At 44.0% G+C, this 20,725-nt stretch overlaps 1 protein-coding gene across 2 annotated transcripts in view; it reads right to left on the reverse strand.

Moving 5' to 3' along the window:
* CMSS1 (cms1 ribosomal small subunit homolog) overlaps positions 1–20,725 on the reverse strand; it is a 1,297,886-nt gene that overhangs the window by 18,365 nt on the left and 1,258,796 nt on the right. For both annotated transcript variants that reach the window (XM_085622368.1, XM_085622369.1), the window contains exons 9-10: positions 4,831–4,918; positions 1,339–1,427 (exon numbers count right to left, since the gene is read on the reverse strand). In XM_085622368.1, coding sequence (XP_085478494.1) covers positions 1,339–1,427; positions 4,831–4,918 — 177 coding nt within the window. The remainder of the gene's footprint in view (positions 1–1,338; positions 1,428–4,830; positions 4,919–20,725) is intronic.

The raw sequence follows: 20,725 nt of genomic DNA on the forward strand, positions 1-20,725 counted from the left end.
GAAGAGGAACCAGGAAGCACCCAGGCTCCCCATACCAATCACAATGCTGCAATAAAGCCTTGTGGTTGGTCTGAGCGCCATGGTTCAGCACTCAGCCAGGGAATGGGGGCCTGGGCATGTTCTTCATGCGGGCTGTAATGCAGCCCGCATGGAGAACATGCCAAGTGTGCATGAATGTTTGCCCGGTCAAAGAGGGCTGGCCAAACATTCATGCGCACTTGGAGTGGGCAAACCACTCCTCCCCTGCCCTGCTCTGAGAGCAGAGCAGCCCCGCCCACAATGCAGCAGGAACAAATAAAATGATAATAACATTCAGTTATTATCTTTTTATTTTTCCTTTAGTTACACTGCTTAAAAGCAGTGGGGCATAGCTCCTCCGCCTTCGCGGAGGAGCCGCCAGTGTTCATAACTCATCATTAGAAGTGAAAGGCAATAAAAATCAGCATGTGATTTGTGTGGGGGGGGGGGGGGGGAGGGCTGAACAAAATACAGACTAGCGGGCCCCACTGGGCCCCCATGGTTACAACCTTGCCAAGGCTTCCTCTCAATTCTAATCAGGTTTTTAGTGGTGTGCTTTGTGCTGACAGGCCTTTAGCTATGTGCTGTAGCTGGTCAGGGATGTAGCCACGGACTCTGCCAAACAAAGAAGATGGAATACAGACTGCCTACGGGGCTGATAAATCAGATACATGTCATGGGTCAGACGGGACATAAGGTATCTCAGGAAGGTGAGGAACTCACCACAGGAACAGAGAGTGGAAGCTAGACCAAATTTAATACACTGGGAAGTAATGTGCCATATGCTGGAAAAATGATAGTGCATGAAAGCGGGATGGTCCTTCACAGCCCCCTGGGAGAGAGAATGCAGATGGTCGTTAGGAGTGATGAACAAGTGCCAGTCTGGTAACAGCATCCTGATCAGCAACCTCAGACCAGAAGGCATCTGCAAAGGCTCTTGGAGATGGGGCAAGTTAAGTGTCAGGCTAGCTAGGCCAAATATTTGAAAATATGCAACATTATGAAGCAGGGTAATGCAGACTCTTATGAGGAGATAAGAATGTGGAAAGGCTGGGAGAAATGGCGTTATCACGTTGATGCAGTGGCCATCTTAGATAAGGGGCTCCTCACACATTCCAATGGAGTTTGCTGGCATACAGTTCCAATAACCAGCACTCTAATGGATATTTCACAATGCCTCCAAGCTGATCAATACTCTATAGTGCCACACTATCTACGCTGTCCTATCACAAGATCCAAGATGCCAGTGGTTCTACAAGAACGCAACAGATCTAAAAAGATGACATTTGTAACCACTTTGAATGCAAATGATATCTCTACCTCTGGAATATCCATCATTCTCCTCAGTTTCTGATCCCGCCAGTTCCAGTCAAGGACGAGATACTTCAATGATTCCAAAGTGAGGCCATCTAAAAAAAACACAAAAGAGCAGATGGGCATGTATGCGCATCACAGACGTTACATGGATTTTAAAATTGGGAATTAAAGAGGGATGGGAAGTGGGTGAAGGAAACACACAGAAGAAGAACCATTAATAATTTGAGAGTCAGTTTATGGGTCAGTCTATAGGTATTCATGGTGGTGGCGTGACCATGGATTAATTTAGGAATTTAATTCTTACTACACATGTATGCTACAGACTAGACTTGGATAGACGGATGGCCCGAATAATAACCTGAGCCTAAGCGGTTAAACATGCACAGAGACAAAATTGGTGTGGACAAAAACGCAAGTAGACATATTAACAGTTCTTTATAGACTATATGGTAACAGGAACCATTAAAGCTCACATTATGGAAGGCATGATGCTAAACAGCAGCGAGTCACCGTTTGAAAAAAACAGAATACTGCAAAAATGACACCTTGAAATCATTAATCGCTTACATGACCCAGACTTTTTTCACAACGCCCGGGCTCGCAGAAGTGCTTTTGGTCTCTTATTAATCGGTCTACTGACCGCACACATTTGTCACTTCCCTATCGTATTTTTTTAAGCATTTGTAAAGCGCCTCTTACCCCTGCCAAGGCCGTGAAGCGCTCAGATTCAAATACAGGGCCCTCTTTTGTAAGTGCCTGGTGTGGATGTAGTTGTGTCCTACATGCAAGATGGTGGTAAGGGTGTGCGAGGTTTTAAGATTCACTGATATTATGGTGCAGGAAGCTTTGCAGTGAATAGGCCGGAAGCGTTGCTGATAGTATTTCTAAAATGAAAGCTTTAATTTCCAAAATGGCGATGTCATTTTTCATCTTAGCTACTCAATTGGTGAAGCGTGTTCACTCAGGCGACTGCAACTTTGTATGACAAAAGTTTTAAGTGATTTCACAAGACTGATTTTTATATCCACAGGAAAAGAAGGCAAGACCCACAATGCTATGGAACCATAACACGCATTCCATTACTCAATAAGCAGGCAGTAAAGTGTGCATGCTGCACATTAGCACCTTTAGGGGATGTAAACATGTGCAGAGTGGGTGTGCTCGAAATGGGATTGGACAGAAAGATTTATTTGCCACCTCAGGGCAATGGCTGGCCACCTGCCATTTCAGTAATAAAGCCAGGTGGCAAGTGAGGGTGCACACTGTTCTTTATTGTACAGAATGCAGAAGGGGAGTGATGTACATATATGCATAAATATGTAGAAAGCGAATTCCCACAAGCATAAAGATAGGTTGGCGGGGTTTATATATCTTCTACTAATGTAACTCATGCTTTCCACTTAAAATCCAAATCAAAACTATGCAAAACTAATAAACTGAAATTAAATAAAGTTTTAGAAAAACATATTGTACTTATGACTTTTAATGATATTTGCATAAATGATTGATGCCATACTTGCACTTTATACAAAACCTTTAGACAGATTGGAAAAGTTGTAATAAACACCTCTTCAATCATACTTCTTTTCCCTTAAGCATTGAGAATGGAGGTCCCCTCCGTACGTTAGAATGTCCATTGAAAACATATCCCCCCTATCTAGATGGACATCTCATCTCTTTAGCCCTATAAAACGTATTTTCCCCCGCCCTCCCACCTTTCTCCGCCAATGGTATCATGTTTTCATCCTCTCTTGCAGCTCTATGACTGTTGGAATTGGTAAACATGTAAATCCTTGCATTGTACATAAAAGGATAATCATGGGAAGTTTAGTACTTTACTGTAATAATGCAAGCATTGTCTCAATTTTACCTGAATTGCAAGACATCTATTTAAGCCATGTATTAACATCAAGTACTTTACTAATGAAATGTAAAGATTTCATGGGAGAAAAAAAAAGTGCTTAATAGAAAGAAAGAATATGTGTGGTTTAGTCACGACCGAATAGTAAACATTGTAGATGGACTATGGTCTTGAATGTATTTAAGGACTAGCCAAACGCGTGGACTCTCTGGTCCTGTGGAAGGCAAACGCTAAAACGCGTAACTATCCCTTATTGCACTGGTGCTTGGTGAAATGGAATAAACTGTTTAAAAAACACCACCAGACTGCCACTTTTGTTTCCGCCAAATTGCGCTATATATATATATATGGAGGGATTCATTTGTCACCTCAGGGCAATAGCTGGCCTCCCGCCCATTTCAGTATCTCCATAGCATCCTTTGCAGCAAAGAACAGTGCACACTTTCAGACAGATTACAACGTGCTTTAATTGTAGTGGACCATCTATTGAATCCTTCTTTTAGTGTGTATGACCACTTTCAAGATGTGGGATAATACATAATAAAGCCAGTTGGCAAGTGAGGGTCCACACTGTTCTTTATTGTACAGGATGCAGATGGGATAGATGTACAAATATGCGTAAATACGTGGAAAGCGCATTCTCACAAGCATAAAGATGGGTTGACGGGGTTTATGTATCTTCTACTAAGGTACTCATACTTTCCACCTAAAATTTAAAACAAAACTATGCAAAACTAATGAACTGTAATTAAATAAAGTGGTGCCAAAATACCACTAAAAACTCATAATTGTGCTGCAAAATTTCACATTTTGTACCACAAAATGTCCTTGTATATGCTGCAATACCCTGCAGGGTCTAATATTAAATAATATTACAGGGAGAATACTGGAACCTGTAAACAACAAGTATTTACCGTTTATATAACATGCACGTCCATCATCTCAATACCCCAAAAGTTCAGAATGCTGTCGAACGTTGAAGAAATTTGTTGGTGAACTTCACACCAGTTTGCAAACTTATGTGTTCCAATGTCGCCAAATTCTTGGCCAGTAGTCATGGCTAAAGCTACATGGTGCCAACCAGCCAATGATGAAGAGCTATTGCTTGACAAGTTTCCATCCCAAGTCTGGTTCTTGGGTGATATTTATAAGGCGTGGACTATGAGCAAGGAAGCATCCATCAGAAAATTATTCCACATGCCATTGCACAACACTGTGAAGACTTATCAACATTTGGTCAGTGATACAATTGGAAACAATCCTAACCATCTATACATTCACTCATAAAGGACATGCTCCCAAATGAGCTAAGATGTGGGATAGACATGTAAATTATCTAAATTGTTATATATATATATGTGATCTGAGATTGGCTGCATTGAGGAATTGATATTTTTATGAATAATCAATATTGCATTTCTGGGTGTATGTCTAAGAATTTACTTTGAATCTCAGCTTTATCATATCTGTCATTGTGCTCGAATCTTTGAGGCACTGATTCCACAATAAAATGTGTTAAGTGAAATACATGTGTGTGACATATTGTACAGCTGTTTGCCATGTATTCAATTTCTGCATTACCTTTGCGTTAGTACAACATAAAAAACAAGGAAATGGGAAATGAGAAAGCATACCTTGCTCTATTAATGCTTTAATTCTCCCAGGCGTGCCCACTCCCAGGTGAGCTACACCCTTTTCCAGCAATTTGATATGCTCTTTTATCTGGTTAAAAAAAGGCAAAAACAAGGTTACAAAGAGTTTAAAAACACCTATGCCCCAATATTTGCAAAAGTATTACTTCATCTATTACAAATTAGTAAGTACTCTTAAAAAAAAAAAAAAGAGATCATGTGGTAAACCTGTTATTCACAGCTCTCGGTATGAAAAACAGCAGCAACCCTCTCTATCATTTAAGGATAATTTCATATTTTTTTATTCAGCCCACTGCCATCTGGCTCCCCTGAACCCAGCATCAAGGGCATACTTATTTTTTACATGAAGACATGTAGTTACCAGGAAGGCTTCGTCACTATCAAAACTCCTGCACCTGATCTCCCACTGACTTCTTAACCCAGCCGCCAGTGACTCAGCTCCCTCCTTTTCCAGGCAAACCCTGTTCCTGAACATATAACATCTATATTCCAGCACTTTAAATCAATTTCAGTCTGGGTTCTATCTATCACACTTATATAGTCCTGTGACACCTCACTTCATCCAGCGACTGACATTCGCAGTTTTGCACACACCTTCAAATTCGACTTCACTCTCTATCCTCATTGGAGACGCCCCGCTGTGCCCCTCACTTTTAGACCTCTCTGCTTTGTTAAGGCATTACTGGCTCTGCTTGTTCCTGAAAAATAACCAACCAGTGGCCCAGCTACTCGCCGGGGCTCGGGTATAGCATTCTGAAATCATATAACCTCCATCTCTCTAATGTTCTCCTTCCAGTCTTTATTAAACATATTTTTAGCATTATCTTATAGGCCACTATTTCTGTAGACACTGCACTAGCTAGAGACGACAGGATGGTAATGTGTAATTTACAAGGGTGTTTTCTACTTTCGTTTTTTTTTTTTTTACAAAGCTCCCCAAATTCTATACGTTTTAATCTCCTTGCTCTTCTCCTCTCAAACACTAGATGTCATATAGTACCTTCTTTCTATTACTAATGAAATCTTCACTTTTTTTTTTAACATGTTGTAGAGTTTTAGTAACTCACGTCATAGTCACACAAATATAATTTCATATATTTAACAGCTAGCAGTCTTCGACCCTTCAACAGTTGACGTATGTCTTATAAAAATGTATTAATATCTTAGTCCAATGAATAATTGCTAAAACATTTCACTTGTTTAGGAAGGAGACTGTTTGGCAAGGGAAGCATTGTATATATTTGTTTATAAAATCATTTTCATTTTAATAACTCTTATGAGTTACTTTCTGACTTGAGTTGATATTTCCCAGGGACTATATTAAAACTCAATATCCAACATGGCGGACCTCTTTAGTCCAGTCTTTAGGATTTTGGAGGGTTTATGTTGTTTTGAGTTTACTGTCCCTTCAGAGGATACTGTATAATGATTGACTGGTCATTCATTGGTCATGGGGCTGTGTACCTAGAACGGGTTCTATTTTCATGTATTATATGTAAATATTGCATTTGCACTTTTATGGTCATGGGATCGAAATAAAGTACTTTGATGATGAAAACTCAAATAAGTTCAAAAAGGCTAGCATGGAAGAGGACACATGCAGTTTCAAACTAAACCACTAATCCTCCTACAAATCTAACAAGCGGACTCAGCTTTCCAAGCAAGTTACCAACCTAAAGCGGTCTAAGAACTCAACGGTCAAAATACGCTCAATGGGTGTGGATTCTGAATATCGTGAGACACTAATAATGTGGACAAAATATCCAGGGGCAAAATATCAAGAGGTAAGTATATACAAACGTTCGTTCTCTCGTTCGTTCTCTCGTTCTCTCTCTCGTTCTCTCTCTCGTTCTCTCTCTCGTTCTCTCTCTCTCTCTCTCTCTCTCTCTCTCTCTCTCTCGTTCTCTCTAGTTCTCTCTCTCGTTCTCTCTCGTTCTCTCTCGTTCTCTCTCTCGTTCTCTCTCTCGTTCTCTCTCTCGTTCTCTCTCTCTCTCTCTCTCGTTCTCTCTCTCTCTCTCGTTCTCTCTCTCGTTCTCTCTCTCTCTCTCTCGTTCTCTCTCTCGTTCTCTCTCTCGTTCTCTCTCTCTCTCTCTCGTTCTCTCTCTCTCTCTCTCTCGTTCTCTCTCTCTCTCGTTCTCTCTCTCTCGTTCTCTCTCTCTCTCTCTCGTTCTCTCTCTCTCTCTCTCGTTCTCTCTCTCTCTCGTTCTCTCTCTCTCTCGTTCTCTCTCTCTCTCTCTCTCTCGTTCTCTCTCTCTCTCTCTCTCTCTCTATAGTTCTCTCTCTCTCTCTCTCTCTCTATAGTTCTCTCTCTCTCTCTCTCTCTATATATATATATATATATATATTCACTTAAAAAACCATAGGTTTCACACATGTTATAGTTAGCTGGACATTTCAGATATTACATCACTGTATTTAGACACTTATTTACCCATGTCTTCTTCCATTAATCTTTAGCTATACATATATTACAAATATTTATTTTTCATAAAGACACATATGTCATCAGTGATGTAATATCTGACGTCATCAGCAGAGGATTGCGGTCGCGTGAGTTATAGTTGCCTGCACTAACTATAACGGGGGAATTTCATTGGTTTTTTACGAGTGAAATGGCCAGCTAACTATAACATGTGTGAAACCTATGGTTTTTTAAGTGAATTTGCAAGGTTTTTTTAAATGCTAATTCGTAACTATAACGTGTGTGAAACCTATGGTTTTTTCAGTGAATTTGTACGTTTTTTTAAATGCTAAGCTATGTATGTATTATTATTTTTTTTATATATTTATTTTACAATAAACTACGTATTAAAAAAAAAATTAATTTTTTATTTTTTGGGGGGTTTTTCACCGTGCGCGCACCCCCGCGATTTAAAAAAAAATAATTTAAAATGTTTTTTTCTGCCTTCGGGGTCCTTCAGGGACCCCCTGACAAAGGCTAGGGGGTCAGGAACTCTCTACTCTGCCCCCTTTTCACGTTCGCCACCTTCCTTTTTCACTCTCGCACTGAAAACAAACAAAATGGCGGCCGACACTTCCTGATTTCGACCGATTCGAACGATGACTAACATGTAACCACCAATCAGAATTACGCTCGCGCACGTTAGGGTGCTCGCACGGTGCGCAGCTATAGATATGTATAGTTAGTTGAGATAACTATAACTCGCGCGACCGCCACTCTATCACAAGGATGACGTCATCAGTGATGTCATGAGTGATGCCACTGACCATGTCATGAGTGATGTAATATGTGACGTCATGAGCAGAGGATTGCGGGCGCGCGAGTTATGGTTATCTCAACTAACTATAACGGGGGAATTTCATTGGTTTTTTACGAGTGAAATATCCACCTAACTATAACATGTGTGAAACCTATGTTTTTTTAAGTGAATATATATATATATATATATATATATATATATATATATATATATATATATATATATATATATATATATATATTACCTACTGGCGGTCGCCAGTAGGTAGTTATAGTTAGGACCACGTTTCCATAGGAAAACCTCAACATTCTATTTTGAATAACTTTGGCGCCGGTCGACGAATCCTCGCGAATTTCTCAAAATAGGTGGGGCGCTACGCTCCGCTCCTACCCTGAAAGTCTCGGGGGGATTCGTCAAGCGGGGGCTGAGATAAAAGGGGGGTCCCAAAACACGTTTTTCCCATGCATTTTTCCATAGGACCTTTAGAACGAGCTACAGCCCGAACGGCTGAACAGAATTACTAGAAATTTGGCAGAGAGGTAGTCCCTAGGTCAAGGAAGTGCCTTTTGTAGGTTTGGTGTAAATCTGTTCAGTAGATTCTGAGAAAATAGCCTTTAAATCAATATATATATCTGAGCCCGCTTACGGTACGCTTACCGTACGCTTACGGTAAGCGTACGGTGGCGTGCGCGAGCGCGATTCTGATTGGCTCTTAGATCTTAGTAAACATTCGAATCGGCAGAAACCAGGAAGCGGCGTCCGCCATTTTGTCTACCGCACTGAGTGTTATGTATCAAACATGATGGCCAAAAACATGTTACGGGGATGTTTTGACAACTCCCTCTCACATAGTCATGTTGAGGGAGTCCCCAAACATCCCCCAAGAGCAAAAACGGCATTATTTTTTTTTCGGCAATTTCGCGGGGTACGCTTACCGTACGCTTACCGTAAGCGTACGGTAAAAAAATAAAAATAAAAAAAACACTATCCACACTTTCTCCACCCCTTGTGCAAATGGTGGCCGAAGGCCACCATTTGTGCATGGCTTATCAGAGCACAGAAAATTTTCCCAAAAAATTTCAACAGATTACCTATCACAAGGAAGCGCATAATATGTCCTCCATGTGCGCACGGTGCGCGAAGCGCATCGTGCGTACATGGCCCATCTAGCGTAACGTGGGCACGGCACTAACTGCGTAAAGTGGGTGCGCGGTGCGCGAAGCGCACCGCGTGCTCACTGTGCGCGCACGGTGCGCGAAGCGCACCGTGCGCGCACGGAACGAACTGCGTTAAGTGGGCGCGCACGCCACGAATGGCGTAAAGTCACTTAGCATTTAAAAAACCGTACAAATTCACTGAAAAAACCATAGGTTTCACACACGTTATAGTTAGGAATTAGCATTTAAAAAACCTTGCAAATTCACTGAAAAAACCATAGGTTTCACACATGTTATAGTTAGCGGAAATTTTACTGATAAAAAACCAATGAAATTGCCCCGTTATAGTTAGTGCTGGCAACTATAACTCACGCGACCGCAATCTTCTGCTGATGACATATGTGTCTTTATGAAAAAAAAATATTTGTAATATATGTATAGCTAAAAATGTATGGAAGAAGACATGGGCAAATAAGTGTCTAAATACAGTATTAGCATCAGCAGAGGATTGCGGTCGCGTGAGTTATAGTTGCCAGCACTAACTATAACGGGGCAATTTCATTGGTTTTTTATCAGTAAAATTTCCGCTAACTATAACATGTGTGAAACCTATGGTTTTTTCAGTGAATATATATATATATATATCCAACAATACTCCTTCCCACGAAAAGAGCAGAAGCCACACAGGGGAAAGTCGAGGAAGCCCTTTATTTCAAGGTAATGGCGAATGCATTTCGGCAAATTGTTGCCTTCTTCAGCGCCCAAGAGTTTCAGGAGGCTTTCCTTTGCACTGTAAAAGTCCTGCCGCCCTTTGATTTGTTCAGGCATGCTCCGCCCCCACAAATGTCAGCTCACCTGTTTCCAGTCCTCGGTTCTCCTATGGACTGCACAGCCCAGAATGCACTGTAATGCTTTCAGGTAGGTGGTGCTTGGGGGTAATTCTGCCAAATGGTCGCGCAGGATGCAAGATGTTATGCAAAGTTTAAAAACCATTCTCCTGCTTGTATTCAATGATGAAAAGCGCCTCCTCGGGGTCCCCAACCGCCTCAGCCTCTGGGTTCAGGAGTCCAATCAACGGGGGCAAAATGACAATGCATGCCGCCCTGCGTGAGGTGGAATACCTCACAACCGCATTTTCCTCTTCCCAAACGTTTGAGGCGTGCCCAGACCATCCGATACCTCGGAAAACCAAAAAACTATATACATATATAGCTACATAGATGTGGAGTTGATGTGGAGTTAAGAATAGTACATCTATACTTTCCTAAATGCACTTACCTTTTGATAAATTTTGTCCCTCGAATTCTGTCTACAATATGTGTGCCACAATATTTTTGTACTCAATATTCCAGAGTACAAATGCCCAATGTAAGGAATACAATGACGGCCTCTACCTTTCTAAGACTACTCTGAGAAGGGATCTCAGACAAGAACATTTGGATCGAATTTTAACGCTGGGGAACAGACTCATCAGGAGCAGCTCTCAAACAATGTTCACTCTCACAGCTGCTCTAGAACTGTCAACTTCCCAACTGCTCAGGAAGACGAGTGGCTTGCGTGATGGAACAGTGAAAACAAAACTGGCAGGCAGATGGATTGACCAGGTAAGGGAGTAGAAGAGGTCAAGATTAGGGGTGGACGGAATGTTTCACAAAATAGGCAGAAGTGGGCGACTTCGCATTACTCTTGTAAAGCAGAGTTCTGGCCAAATTCTGCCAATCTGTGTGTGGCAGAATTCTTTTCTCACAAGGCTCCAGAAATGTGAGCTAGCCGAGCGCAAGCGAGAATTCGTTGTGGTCAGAGGGCTGCTTCTCACGTAGATTTGTTACTGCTTGAATAGATTTTCTACTCAAGCAGCAGCAAAATCAACTCGAATGGCTGCGCGCTCTTGTGCACCACATGGTGCCATTCATGCGGATTGTTCAACACTACTTGTGCTATTGACACTAAATTGTAGCATGAGCAGCGCAATGTGCATAATTTTCGCCTGTTGGTGGAACCCTGTAAAAGTGAAACTCTGCGAGGTCCGCACACCCCTAATCAAGTTGATGGTAACAGAGGTAGTTAGGATGCATGAAGAGAAGAGACTATTCTAGGAGAAAAGGTAAAGGAACACACTAAGAATATAGACAACGATTAATTAACTGTGTTTTTATTGTTCAATCAGTAGCATAAGTCAATTGTTATAATCAAAATCCAATTTAGCTTCTTCAGGGTAAAAAACAATCGAAAGGAGTTTATCATTAAATACATAAGCAAGGAATAAAGAAGGGGAAAAGACAAAATAAAATAAATAAATAGAGAAACCTTTGCATAACCTGTATTTAATAAATTACAACAAGTGAGTTAAGTGCTCCTACAAATCCAGAAAGTTATTCAGAAAGCAATATAGGTGAAAGTAAAGATCCTACTGGAAGACTTGTCTCTAAAAGGCTCCTAAGGTAGCAATTTCCGGAAAAAGGAAATATAATTGTTCCTGAGCACACCCAATCAACAACATATATGAATGGCTTAACAGAAAACCTTGGGTGGGAGATATATGAGGTTTGTAAAAATGACCTCACAACTTTGAAGAGAAGGAAAAGTCCAGAGTGGGGAGAAAGTTAGGACTGCACTTAAATTGGCTGTGGCAATAATTCTCACAATCAGCTTCTGGTGAGAAGAGCGCCCTTCCGAGCCAAACATTGCCATCAGACAAGACTGTTGCACAATAGCCACCATGGTCTTTATTACTGATAGTGGAAAAAATATAAAATAAAAGGAGACAGTATAACTAAATTGCAGCTTTTCCATTGATACATGGTACAAGCAAATCTAACCATGGGGTGGAGAACACAGGGCACAGAAAAATCACTTCCCTCATGGAGACGAAAAAAAAGGGACAGCAATCAATGGTTGGAAAAAAAAGCAGGAGGAGGGCACCACCAGCCAACAGTCATTCGGGAGAGAGATGGGAGACATCGTCGTTCCTGCATTTGGGCGGAGAAGCGTTACTCCCTGCTGCACAGCAGTGGTGAAAAATAAAATGTTAATAAAAATATGCTATTACCATTTTATTTTTCACTGCTGCTCTCAACCCTAGCCATACGTCAGGGGGGGCGGGGCCATTGCTGCTAATTTGCAGTTTAAAGTGGACATGTCACTTTGGCTGGCTATCATGCGACGGCTAGCCTGACATGCACACTTTAAACCTCTCCAACCCGAACTGTCTTAGACATCTGGGTGGAGAGAAGACACTGGCCCCCCCAAAGCCTAAAAGATCGCGGAGCCAGCCTACACCAACCAATCCCGGCGCTTCTCTCAAGCTGCTTAACATTATCAGCAGCATAAGAGTGGAGTCGGCTAGAGGGGAGTTGGCTAAGGCTCCGGGACTCACGCTGGGACTGTCAAAGAGGAGAACACAGAGGACTCATGGGCAAGTAAACATTTTATTTCATTATAACTTTTTTGACTCACTATGAGAAACTCGCACTGCCTTCAGCCTCAACTTCAGCGTTCGCAATCATGGCACGTTATAAACAAAACAATGTTAACAAGCCATGATTGAGAACTTTGGCATCGAGACTAAAGCCATTGCTGGTTTATCACAGTGCCTGCCACTCGGTTAAAACATTTACTTCGCTCTGGCGCCCTTCCACTTCTAAATATCACCACCCTCCACTATTGAGAGATGCTTTTTATTCACAAAAAGTGAGAACTCTTAGTTTTATATGGCAGAGATCCCCTTTGGAAAGTCTTTATTAATGGAAAGCTGATTAAAACAACAATGAAATGAGACTGCAGAGTATGACAGAGAGTAAAAGAAGGAGCAGAATCTAAGGGTCCCAAGGTAACAGATTTGAGGAACCTAACTATGTTCAGCCAGGAGAGTATTTGACAACCAAAGCACCAATGAGGGAATATGGTATTGTCAAAGGTAGCCACAATGGTAGCGAGAATGAGAATCAAATCCAACCCTTTACTTATCAGGTTGGAAACCAAAGGATGAAAGTACTCATTAGTCTCACAAGAATAGCAGTCCCTTCAGCCTTCCAGGGAACCACAAAAAATGGATCCTAGAACCAGGTAGAGGCAAATGCCAAGCTGAAGATCCAGACTTAAGGGCTTTTGTAGCAGAAATTGACGATTCTCAGTTTCAAGTAACTGCTCTGAAAAGGGATGGAAGATTAAAAGATATTACTTTTGCACACTTTTACCAAGACTTTAGGAAACAAGTCAGGTCCCTACAAATAAGTACCTTTGGCTGTAGGTCTAAGTACATAACTGCAGGAGAAACCAACCATATTGTCATCCAAGAAGTCATATTTGTCCTAGGTACACTGTCTACATAGATCCTTGATGAAGGAAGCACATTTTGAGTAGAAGTTAATGACTATCTTAATGGTTAATTGCAATGCCACAGTGGAGTTATGGGTGGTGAAACTGACATACTGGTGGAGCCAAAACACACAGCTGAGGCATCCATTATTGAACCTATGTTTGAAGCTACAGACAAACTAGTTACTTACCTGCGTTAACTCTCGTTCTGGTGGATACTCTAACTAGCAGATTCCTCACATTACCACATACCACAGGCACCAGACTGGAATCTGAGAATTTTTCAGCAATGCCCCTGAGCGCTGGTGGGTAGCATCATGCAGCTCCACGTGGACTCCATAGTGCCCCGGAAGTGATGGAGCGGAGCTGCAAATCAGGTCCACCCTTGCGTGTTCATGTAAGTTTCTTTTTTTCCCTTTCCGCGCAATCAGATAGGGAGTGTAAAATAACTGTAGGTCTCAGTGTACGTCACAGATGTCAAAAGATACTGCTCCGAAGAACGGGGAAGTGGAAAGGCAGTGAGGAATCTGTGGTTATATGGAGTTTTCACCAGAAAGAGCATTACAAAAGGTAAGTAACTTGTTCTTTTGATGGATACTTCTAACCACATATTCTTCACCTTTGAATTGATCCCAAAGCAGAATCTCCCAAAGGTGTAGGGTCTGTGGAGTGGGCTCAGATTAAAAAGTAATGCAGACCCTAGTGGGTGAGTGTCCTCGCAGGACCTATCGAGGCAGTAGTGCTTTTTGAACACCAACGTTGGGAGTCTGGCAGATATCAAGGACAGTTACCCCTTGCACCAGGGCAGAGGAAGCGCCCTGGTCCTGCTGGAATGGGCAGCAAATCTTGATGCAGAGCACTATCCACCTCAACAGGATCCATTCTGCACAGTCTTCCCTTTCTTCGCTCAGAAAACCCCACAAAAAGTTGATTGTCCACTCAATGGGCCTTGGTACGGTCAATGTAAAAACGCAAAGCCCTTTTGGGGTTCAAGCCTCTCCTTCTCCTTTGTTTCATGAGAGAGAGCAAAGAACTTCAGTGAAGTGATCAACTTCCGAATGTGGAAGGGAGTCACAACCTTAGGCAAAAAGGTCAACGGAGTCGTAGCACCAATTTGTCGAAGAAGAAGGCCATGTAGGACCACTGCAGTCAAAGTGTCTGCTGTTCCCTCACAAGCTGACATAATACCGACGAGGAGGACAGTTTTCGGAGTCAAGAGATGCAGCAAGCTACTATGCATAGGCTCGAAGGGTGTACACATGAGGAATGTTAAGAACAAGTTAAGGTCCCACTGGGTAATTACAAAATGTGTGGCAAACCTTTAATAAACCTAATCACAACTGGGGATTGGAACAGGGACAGTGGGTCCAGCAAATGTAAAATGTTGAAAGGACCGTCAAATAACCTTTCACAGTGCTTACTGTACAGCCTTGTGAGCTAAAGAAAGAACAAACAGGAGAATGTCTAACAGCTGAGCTTGTAAAGAGTCAGTGTTTTGGGCATCACACCAGATAACAAATTTGCCCCAGCGCTTAGCATAGACAGATTTTGAAGATGAGCGTCTGGCAGCGAGAATGACATCTACCACTTCAGGTGGGAGATAAGATTCAGTCAGTAGCCGCCACTCAATCTCCACACATGGGGGTGTACGTTGTGGCGGTTCAGATGGAGGAACCTGTCTGGTTGCTGAGACAGGAGGACATTGTGAAGTGATTGCATGGCCTTGGGGCAGATGCTAAAGTTCAGGAGTTTGGAATACCACACTCTCTCCTGGCTCAATCCAGGACAGCAATTAGGATGACTTGTACCTGGCAGTTCTTTATCTATTTCAGAACACTGGGCTGGAGAGACAGAATCAGGAATAAGTATTGGAACCCCTGTGTCCACTCAAGCCTGAACGTGTCTTCCAGGGAGTGCGCTCACTGAAACTCCAACACTCAAAACTGTTGGCATTGTACCTGACCATGACAAATAGATCCGCTAGGGATCTCCCAGCTGATTGAATACATCCAGCCCCACCTCGAGACCCAAAACCTAGTTGCGATCTTTCTAGCAAAGTATTCTCAATTTGACCCATCTGGCATTCAATATCCCCAAGCTGAAGCCTGTACAGTCATACTTGTCTGAATAGGTGACAAAATATGGATCACCAGGTGGAAGCTTATGACACCTGGCCACCTGCCGACTAAAGAGCAGACAAGAACACTGGACAACTGTCACGATTCACTCCCTGTGCGCTCGTGCCCACCACCAGGGGGGGGGGCGAAATTGTGGGGCTTTCCAGTGTTCTAATATTCTTCCAGACACTCCCCTGCATGCATATCTTGACTTCCCGCCATTTGGACACTATCTGGGAAATGACATCCATTCCCAATCCATGCCGGGTTTTGTGAAAGCCATCCTGCTCATGCCTGCAACTCCATTATCCAGAATTCCCTGCTCACTGATTTGTCTCCACCCCTGCAGGCCAAGGATGGATGGAGGAATTCAGCTCACCTGTGGCTGGCTGCTGCTAGCCTGCTCACACCTGATGCATGTGATTACTGTGAGCTCTTTTAAGCCCCAACTCCCTTCAGTCCAGTGTTGGTCATTATAGCTGTGTACCGGTGAGACCGATCCTTGTTTCCAGTGTTTCCTGACCTTTTGATATCCTGGTTTCTAGTGTTTCCTGAGATTTAGCTATTCCTTGTGCCTGAATTAGCACTGCCTGCAGTACTACCTTGTTTCCTGAGTTCCTGAGCTATAGCTATTCATTGTAACTGAATTAGCACTGCCTGCAGTACTACCTTGTTTCCTGAGTTCCTGAGCTATAGCTATTCATTGTAACTGAATTAGCACTGCCTGCAGTGCTACCTTGTTTCCTGAGTTCCTGAGCTATAGTTATTCTTTGTTCCTGTTCCTGGGCTTCAGCTATTTCTTGTTCCTGATTTGCACTGCTTACAGTGCTCTCTTGACTCCGTGTTTCCTGAGCTGTAGCTATGTCCTGTTTCCTTGAACCATCACTGTCTGCAGTGCTACCTTGACTCCTGGGCTTTAGCAATTCCCTGTTCCTGAACTAGCACTGCCTTCAATGCTACTTTTTTTCTTGATTCCTGAACCTGCACTATTCTAGTATACCTTTGTAGCCTGCCCTTCCGTATATCCTTTTTCCAGTCCCTGCCTTTCTTCCCATTTCCTTGGTTCCAGTTCCTAGTTTGCTGTCTTTCTATTCTGCTGTCTTGCTTCTGTTGCCTTGTATGTTTGTTACCTGCTTTCTGCCAAGTGTGCACTGTGATTTTCTTCCTTTCCTGTGAAGCACCACTCCTTGCTAGCTCCTTGTCTATTGTGCTTGTATTTAGTTCTACCCCCTTGCTGTTACTGCCTTGCGTGTTCCTGTTTGATCGCCAGGATCTGTGGGCACAGCTGACTACCTAGGTGGTGTCTCTTGTTCACTGTGAGTATTGTCTTTGAGTTGCATTTTTAACATCACCATAGGTATAAGCTCCACAGACCCTGCCTTTGCATGCATATCCTATATGTGGGTATTTGCAGTCAGTATCTGTAACAGCAATTGTGGGTGAGAAACTTACTGAGCTTCAGTCTTACCGTGTGGAGCTCCAGAGTACTTTACCCCACACTCCCCTTTATTGTTAATGTTGTTTCATATATATGTCTTGCACATTCATCCTGGTTGTAGTTTTTCTGAATGCTAAATTACTTCATAAGTGCCTGTCCTTTCTGGGCCTTATCCATCTTGTTCACTTGTACAGGCTTCCCCTTTGGATCCTTTTTCCTCCTCTGACTTCCTGTGTGATCCTGGGCAGTGCTGTACTCCTCTCTGTGTACATTTTCTACCCCGTTCCCAGCCCCTGCCCAAGTCCCTGACTGTGTTCCTGACATAGTCCCGGACAGTCCCTGACAACAACTAAAGAGCAGACAAGAACACTGGACGACTAAAGAGCAGATAAGATCACTGTTTCAACCAGGTAGCTTTTGAAAGGAAGCAGGCGCTCCGACACTGCTGGTCCAAGCTGTAGAATCTCTGGTAAAACATTTGTCTTAGTCCGCACACACGGTAGCGGTATCTCCAGTACCTCAGTTGCCCTCCAAACTACTACTACAAATGAGACACTTTCTTCCATTGGTGGTCCATATAGCGAGTCAACCTCTGTTCCAGGGGCGTTGAGAAGCCCAGTAGTGTTTTGTAAGTTAAGCTTAAAGGCATCATCAGTATGTTGAAGGGGGAGCAAGTCTTTGCCCTCACTATCATCATCAGTATCCTGGAGATTCAGAAATAAAAATTAAATTGTGCCGGAGACCGCAGTGCAGCGGAGGCCGAGCGCCCAGACGGCAAGGAGGAGCTTTGGGGGGCGCTAGACCTGGAGTGTGGGCGCAGGACCCGGAGTGTGGGCGCTGCATCGGCAGGAACTCTGTGAGCACTAGATCTGGAGTGTAGGCGCTAAACCTGCTGAGAGCATAGTGTGGTCCTCGCGGCTGAAGGCGGAGGTGAAGAGGCCTAGGCCCGTGGCTCCTGGAAATCGGGCGGTTTTGCAGCTATACTGGCCCCAGAACACAGTAATTCAGCGGGTGAGTGCAGCGATAGTCGGGAGTGGCCGAACTGATCCTGACTCTGGGGAGCTCCCTCGTGGGCTATCAGGCACGCAGCCAGGCGGGAGGGTCCAGAGGAGGTGCGGCCCTCCAGGGTGCAACCGGAGGCGAGAGACACATACAAGTGGGGTACCTGACACCAGTGGGGGTCCCCTGGGCCAGCGGTGCTCCTGGTGGGGGAGGAGAGGAGGACTGGTCCTTCGGTCCACAAAACAAGCCACTCTAGAGCCCAAGACAGGCCACAGCAGACATGCCATGGCGGAAAAGTCTGGCGGTGATACAGCCCTGAGTGGGGGAAAAGGGCAAAGACAACAACAAGGGGGCTGGGGGCGTAGGTGCATGCAGAGGGAGTGTGAAGTTGGAGATTCACCCCTTGGCCTATAAAGCGAGGCCCCAGGCCGGAACAGTGATTGTGCTCCTTCGGGATGGTGGCAGAGAGAACGAGTGGCTGAGTGACTGTTGTCAGGATACTCTGGGAGCTGCTAAGTCTCCACGCAAAGTTCGAGAGCAAAAGGTGAGGGGATCTGCGAGAGGGCGGATTGTGGACAGGTGCGCGCAGACTTCCCTGAAGTACTAAAAGAGCCCTGTTTGTCTGAGGGGGCAATTTACCGGCCATCAATCCTGCCACAATCTTGCCGCCACTGCCACAGAGTCCTGCCGCCAGCACCGCCATTCCGGGACTTTATTACCCGGCACCACCAGCGGCGAGTGCGGCACGCATACCAACCACGCCCACCGCAAGCGCCAGGAGGCGCATATAAGGAGTACAGGGCTCCCGCGGGATGCACGCGGGCAGCGCTGGGCGAAGCCTGTGGCCGGAGGAGGCTGGGCTGGACCGCCCCCCTTGGTTTGAAAATCACGCCTATAGAGAAGTAACTGGAAGTGAGGAGTTTTGCATAGGGGTCAGGCAACGAAGAAGAAGCAGGAGTGACTAACCACTACAACTGCAAGTCCTACCATTTACTTCGCCAACACAAGCGGTTTCTTTGGGCTTGTTGTTTTTGTTAGTATTAAGAAAGCCTACACAATTTTAGCCGACAACACAGAGCTTAGTATGGGCAAACAAACTGTAAAAGCCTTATGCCATGCCCCCCCCTGGTTCCACCCCTTAACTTCTCCCCCAGACATCAATCGATCGAATGTTACAAAGGGCGATAGGAGTGGTGGCCACAGAAATCCAGCAAATTGAGCGCCGACTGTCTATAACTCCGGACCGTCCCCTGGCCTTGTCACCATCTAACCTTTCCCTTCCCCTTGAAAGGGGTGACAGTATTCAAAGTCAGGTTTCTACGCCTAAGTCGCCTGTTCCAATTATAGAAGCTACACGTAGGGCAACTACTAGAAGTAAAGGGTGCACTAAAACACCCGCTAACTCAAGTGCGGCCAATCATCATTGTCAATCTAAGAATAAGGGGGGCAAAAAGAGGAAAATAAACAATGGAACCACCGTGTCGGTAGTAGCCGACCAGAGAGTTTGTGAGCCTCCAATTCATATGGATCTATCGCCTCCTGCATGGGCTGCTTCATTTTCCAACATACTATTCAATCAAATTAGCAGGCTTCTAAAAAAAGAATTTGCCCTAATCCATGCCCGTTTGGACACCATGTCTAAGACCTGCACATGCACAGACTTAGCTCATCCAAATCCATCACTCCCAGCCAACACACATGGGAGAAATACAGCTCCAACTTTGTGCACTAGTCTGGGAAATACATCTGCTGAGAAAAGCAGAGGGGAAGGTTTTACAGCCCATACTGCAGATAAGGGGTCACTAAGTTCTAGCAATGTAACAGCCTGTACTACTGAGGCAAAGGCAGACGGTCTTGTTTGTCGTAAGGAGATTGCCAGAGTTCCGGGAGTAGCCCCCACACATCATGGTCATCGAGGCCAAGAGCTACCTCTTATTAATCTGCCTCCTGCTAGTGTACCATATGTACTAGTCCTTGCTGGTGTGCCCTCACTGGGTGAAGATAAAACTGAAACTCATTTGGAACTTAAAAACAAATGCCTCCATTTGCTTGCCAGACAATATCAGTTTCCTTATGCCAACGCAGTTGACATTTTGATGACTCGAAGGGTGAAGTGGATTGGCAATCGGGCTAAAGACAGAGGGGATTGTGTAGTTGTCAATTTTAGGAATCCCCACTTGGTACGACAAGTTTTATACCCGAGTAATGGGGATTCTACCATCAGACTTCTTCCCCTCACTTATTTTTACAACCATGGTTTTGCTTGTGGTACAGGGGTCGGGTCACGTTATGGCACTAGGGTACGGCCTTCTCATCGATCTGGGAGGGGCCAGGTGGTAGGCTTGCAACGGCCCCAACCATTTAACTTACCCCTCTTTAACAGATTTGAGAGCTTGGAGGAGGTGGATTGATTGACTCTTGATCCCAGGGCCACCATGTAGCAACACTGGACCAGCAACGATCGAAGTTAACACAGTGAGGGCAGCGGGAAAATTGAAGATTGTCATTGACAGTGGATGGGCAGCGTGCAAGTTTCCATCTACCCTTGAGCAGACAGAAAATTGCGTAGTAACTGCAGTGCCGGTTGGTCCTTCTCTTAATCAAAATTCTGTAAATAATCCTGTG

The sequence above is a fragment of the Triturus cristatus genome, chromosome 8 (genome assembly GCF_964204655.1).
Source record: "Triturus cristatus chromosome 8, aTriCri1.1, whole genome shotgun sequence".
NCBI classification, from domain to species: Eukaryota; Metazoa; Chordata; class Amphibia; order Caudata; family Salamandridae; genus Triturus; species Triturus cristatus.